The 6,000-nt window shown below is 39.3% G+C and overlaps 2 protein-coding genes across 2 annotated transcripts; both read right to left on the bottom strand.

Moving 5' to 3' along the window:
* Nucleotides 1–173: 173 nt before the first annotated feature.
* TM35_000261820 (uncharacterized protein) lies at nt 174–3,260 on the bottom strand (the record flags this gene model as incomplete). Its single annotated transcript, XM_029027919.1, has 1 exon — nt 174–3,260. One exon carries the CDS (start codon nt 3,258–3,260, stop codon nt 174–176), a length of 3,087 nt encoding a protein of 1,028 aa, XP_028880796.1.
* A 244-nt stretch (nt 3,261–3,504) lies between these two features.
* TM35_000261830 (uncharacterized protein) lies at nt 3,505–5,001 on the bottom strand (the record flags this gene model as incomplete). The annotated part of the gene is made up of 1 exon (XM_029027920.1): nt 3,505–5,001. The coding sequence occupies one exon, from the start codon at nt 4,999–5,001 to the stop codon at nt 3,505–3,507; it is 1,497 nt and encodes a 498-aa protein (XP_028880797.1).
* Nucleotides 5,002–6,000: the final 999 nt, after the last annotated feature.

Consider the following 6,000-nt stretch of genomic DNA (forward strand, 5'->3'; position numbering starts at 1 on the left):
AGAGAAAAAGTAAAGCAATACAAAAAAATAAGGAAAGAAAGGCAAAAAAGTTTTTATTTTTTCCTTCCTTTAGAGGGGGAAGACATTATTTAAGAGTGAGAGCTACAGTTAGAGTTACAAACATCAGGTTGTAACTGTATATGTATATATAGAAAAATGAGAGAAAAAAGTAATTAAAGTTCCATCAAAGGCATCCACTGTTTTTTAACTTCATTTCCAAGTTCTACAGGAGCTTTTACAGTAAATTTGTGAACCACGTTTAAAATCTTCACCATCGCTGGAAGCTGTCGAAACTGAAGTAGCTCTTGCTGCTCTTCCCTGGATAACAGCAATGGGAGAATGGTTAATACACGAAACTGATCTCCCACATCATTTTCCATATGAGGAAGACACAAAGCAGCATTCTCAAGGAGAGTACGACATATTGAAGGTATCTTCTCAGAGTGTAAAAAAGCATTTGGATGAAGAACAGCCAAAGTCAAAGCGCAACTAAAAGCATTAGTCTTCATATGCGTGGACTTCCGTACATCTGCTGAGGAAAGGGAATGGGATAAGATCTTCACTAAAGTATTTAGTTCCTGCTCTGAGACAGAGTTATGTAAGAAATAATTTTTCTCCTCTTGATTTGAAAGAATGAGGCGAAAAAATATCTGCGAAAGACAAAGAAAAGCATTACTAATAGATTTTTCTGCAACAGGGGTACGAGTCACTTCGTTCATACAGATATGATAAATTCTACAAATAATGGTAAAATCATCATAGAAACGCCCAACACTAGTTAAAAATGCCAGACAGGAACGTCGTAGTTCAACTTCAGTTGGTTGGTGTTCCATTATTTGAAAGCAAAGCTCCACCACATGAAATTGTGGGTTTACTTCCAAGTATTTTAGTATTACTTCATGCAATAGTCTCTTCCCATGCATAGCGGCCTCTGAATGAGAGAGTAATTCTTGATCACTCAGAACAGCATCACAGCAAGCATCGAGCATATCAAAGACAAGTGTAGCAAGATCACTCCCATATACACTTAACGCTGAAGAAGAAACAGAAGAAGTGTAAGAGGTGGATTCATCATGGCAACAACTTAACACCATAGTAGCGAACGAGACCAAAGGGTTAAGGGTTTGTGTTATAACCATTCTCCCAGCGTTAAAAACAACATCTACAAGGGTGTTTAGAAGTGATACAAGTTCCACTGCAGAAGATAAAGAAGCTATTTGTGTTGTGTTTGGAAGAAATACGGAAGCGAGTTGTTGACCATGGGTCCCAAGAACTGTAATGGAGTGCATAACGGTGGTTTCATCGATAAGAGAAGGAATATCTAACGCCATAGGGAAAATCTTTGAGATGCAACGGTACATCATTGTTCGGGCGCCAAGTTGCATATGTGGAAATATGGAGAATAGTCTCTGGAAAACAGATGAAAAACATTCTGAACCTTCTGAAGTGTTATTCCTACGACAATCCTCTAGTGAGGAGAGAATAACAGTAGTAATAGACTGAATGGCTTCCAACTGAACCTGTTTATTACCATCATCAGCAATAACATCTGTGAGCAGTTGTATAGCTCTTGAAGGAGAAAACACTTCCTTTATAGTGGAAAAACCTTGTGAACTCCCTGCACACCCACTCGCAACTCGTGCTACACATCGAACAGCTTGATAGCGAATATAATACGGTGAAGAAGAACCTGTAGCTAAGGTAACCCAACAGTTCTGTACGACACCCGACACAAAGACAGTATCAAGATCATCAAAAAGTTCCTCCACCAATTCTGAGAAGAGAAATAAGGCATATTCTATAAACTGCATAGATTCATTATCCCCACCATGTGATTCAGATGTTAGTATAGAGAAGAGTTTTGGCATTAAATGTGCAAGAATATCCTCACGGCAAGTACAACTCATAACATCCAGTAGCTCTGTTAGGGCTTGCCTAACCGATGTGACGGACTCTTCATTATCTGAATCATTATTATCATTATCATTATTATTATTACTTTTATCATTACCATCATAATCATAATCATATTCATCATCTTCATCGATTGCTGCCAGTGTTGCCTGTTGATTCTGTACAAAGGCACGGACGGTGGTCTCATCATCTGGAATATGTGTAGTTTGTTCCAAGGATGGACTACAGAGAAGCATCGAGGGTGGCAACAAACTACAGCGAAAGATAGCTGTTGCTGCTTCTGAAGCTAGGCTTGACAGTACCAACCTTCCACCTTCCTCATGCTGGGCGAGATGATTGATAAAATCGAGACAAAGAACAAGAGTCTGTTCGTCAGTATTCATCATACAGAGGAAGACTTGCGGGAGAACAGCAGCTACAGCACGTGTTGTATAAGAACTTCCAAAAGAGTTCCATTGAAGGGTTATATTCATGTAGTCTAAAACCACAGGCACAAGTCCTGTACTAACCATCCCATTAGAGAGATTCTCAATGAGGAGACACGAAGCCTTATGAACGGATAATGCGTAATTAAGTATATCATGGGTTGGAGAATGCTTGGTTTCATTTCCTACTTCTGGAGAAGTATCTAAATCATTATTACTACTCTCATGAAGTGAAAAAATATCCTCTGTAAAACAGCTTGTTACAGCTTTAATAACCGATTCAATAGCAGGAATAGAAGAGGTTGTTTCATGTAGAAGAATGGAAGTAGCATGCAATAAATTACCAAGAAGTTCACTAAGGCAACTACATGTCTCTTCATTCATACTGACAAGTTCACAAAGTACTGTACTACACTCTTCACATAGAATTCTTGTACACGTGGATAAGCCAATGAGAAGCATCGCGATGGCGGAAAATCCTTCTGTATCCTTCCTCTCTTGACATTGAACTACAATATTGCATGAACGCTGATGCAGTGTATTTAGCAGCATAGGCCACTTGCTAAGAAGACCACCTTCACTTACAATGGCAGCAACTACAAGACTAGCCCCCACACGTACAGCTGGGATTGGATCTGCCAAAGCTCCCAAGAGTGATGATTCAACTGCCCCAACATCTAATGTGTGAACAAACTCTGGGTTCAATTGTAGCAGTTGTTTGAGAATTAAAACAGCGGCTTGCCGGGTTGAAAGAGGGTAATGTTCATGGCATAATACATCCAATATAGCGTATGGTGCCGCACTCCAAGTCTGCAAGCGGTGGAGTTGCGAGATGTTTTCCGCCTGTACTGCAGGATCAGAGGAAGTGACGTTACTTAAGAATTGCAGGAGGGCATTATGTTCCTCCGAACTCCACTGCATTTATTTAGAATGACTTACAGAATACAAATAAAAAAATAAAAAACAAAAGCAAAGAAGGAGAAAAAAAGAAAAGAAAAGAAAAAATAGGTTTTACAATAGAGAAACATAGAAATAATTAAGAGGGGTAGAGGAAAGGAAAGAAAAAAAAAATACCCTGCCTATTTATGATAAAAATATTTTCAAGCAAACTATCACATTTGCCTCATTACACTGAACCACACTATTTGTTTCGCTTAGATCAGAATTAACAAGAAGAGGAGAGTCTCTCCTCACACTTTCGTCGAAACTCATCAAACACCACCACACCCTTATTATCCATTGTTTTAAAAAGTGCAATAGCTTCCTTATTGCGTCCCAATTTTAAAAACACTTCCAGAAGTTTATTCAGAGTTCTGCTGTTCCCCTTTACACGGAAACGCCGCATTTCACGCAGGAGAAAGTCAACCTCATCATAACATCCTGTCGATCTCATAGACTCTAACAAGATAGAGATAGTGTGTGAGTTGGGCGCTATACTGTTCCCTTGTCTCCCCATCACACTTTTATACAGTGTGAAGGCGGAAAGTGGATCTCGGGAGTGACGAGCGGTATTCAAAACGGCATTAAGAAGATGTGGGGTGACAGCAACACTATCAATTGTCGTCATACAGGAGAGTGCCTCATCATATTGGTGGTTGTGTATTAAACCAAAGAGCAAACGTGCGTAAATGCCTGCTGAGGCCTGACGTTCGTGTCTTGTACGATAGTCCGTCACACGAGCCACTGCTAGATGCATTACACCATTCCAATCACAAACCCCAATATAAGCAGCGATGGTGTACTCCGTTGGGGTGAGATGAAAGCGGTCAAGATCCATCATGAGAGAGTGTGCTCGTGCTTCTACAATGGCATCCTTCTTACTATAACGCTCTAGAATACCCATCACATACTGTACAACACGAGGTGTTGGATTGGTACCACTATCAATCATGTATCGATACATGGACCAGAGACTCTGTAATAATGGCCCTGCAAGAAGTGAAGACGCTGCCACAGTAGCATTCGCAAACTCCGTCGGGAGAAGACTTGAAGATGATGTGAGATGACGATCCACCACATCTTCTTCTGCTAATGCAGGGGCGGATGTGCCGAGTGTCGCCACAGCATAAAAGACATGAAAGATATCTTCATAAGTGTCTACACGAAGTCGAATACGCTTCACTATTACTTCCTCATGAAGGGCTAACAGAGCGTGACACTTCTCAATAGGCGCAAGATGGGACTCCAAACAAGTCACAATACGCACCAACAACTGTTGATATTCCCGCCTGCGTGCATTCCAAACGAGTTCACGTTGTACAGGACTAAGGTGCAACTTTCGCCTGCGTGAGTCTAGTGTTACTACCGTCGCAGGATCATGTACTGCCATATCTTTCTCTTGCGGGTGTTGTTGTTGTTGTTCTTGCTCTTTTGCATTTTCAAAACTATGCCTTGAGCTTTGCTCTTGCTTGAATACACCATCTTGCTGGACTCCCATAGATACCGCAGTTGTCTCCATCTTCATGTTGGGCGAATCGTTCTCCATATGTCTATATGTGGCCATACGTACTGGACGTCGTCGTTGTTGTGGAAGTGAACGAATCTCGCTCTTCACAAAAGTCACCTGTTCATCCACAGTACCACCGTAGGGAATATGCACAACAGACCTCCATGCACAGAACGGTTGCTCAAATGCTGTACGTAGAAAGCGTCGCCACATCATACTAAAGGAAAATTTTTTGTTTTTGATGTATGTGGCGAATATATACAAATATACAGAGAGGAAAGGAAATCAAAAACAAGAAGAATAAGAAATGAGAGCGTTGCATATGCAGACGTCAAAGCACGGGGGTGCGAGTACACAAGATGAAAAACATAATACTCAAAAGGTCTTACCTATATTTCTATTTTTGTTTTCTCTGCAACTAATATTTATTCATTTATTTTTAATGTATTATTATTATTATTATTATTATTATTATTATTATTATTATTATTATTATTATTATTATTATTATTATTATTCTAGTCCCATTAAGATTGTTAATACTAAAAAAAGATATAACACCACAAAGAACTTCGCAAGAAACAAAAAAAAGTATTCGAGAAATACAACCATAATAGTAGACAGAACACGAGTGTCTCACGCTTAAGCAAAGTGGAAACTCTCACTATAAGAAAGACCCAAACAAGGCAGGAAAACATAACAAACCGAAAGAAGGTATCACAAAAAAAACTTATGGAAAAGAAGTTTCAACACCACTACAGAGACATCAACAAATAAAAGCAAAAAGAGAAAGAGAAAGCAAACCACACAAATTACAATACACCTTTATTCCACCAATGAAAGAACTTCAAGAAGAATAAAAAAAGCACTATAACAGCTTCTCTACAACATAAATCCACACGACCAAAAACAAATTAAGAGAACCACAATTGACCCCAACCTCCATCCCCTCATCATAACTCACCTACAGAAATTGAAGTGGGACCAGTTATTCGGGTAAATAAGCAATCATAACATATTAAGTCAATAAACCAAAGGAAAAGATAACATACATAATAATTCAAAAATGTATCCAGTCCAGATAACCAAAAGCAAATAAAAGAAAAAAATGAATATCAAAAACACTTGCACAGAGATTATGTGTACCATATCCGTGGTAGTGCTAACAAACAAACTGAATATATCCACGTCCACGCACCATTTCCAGTCTAGAGC

The sequence above is a fragment of the Trypanosoma theileri genome (genome assembly GCF_002087225.1).
Source record: "Trypanosoma theileri isolate Edinburgh chromosome Unknown TM35_Tth_26_V1, whole genome shotgun sequence".
Classification (NCBI taxonomy): Eukaryota; Euglenozoa; class Kinetoplastea; order Trypanosomatida; family Trypanosomatidae; genus Trypanosoma; species Trypanosoma theileri.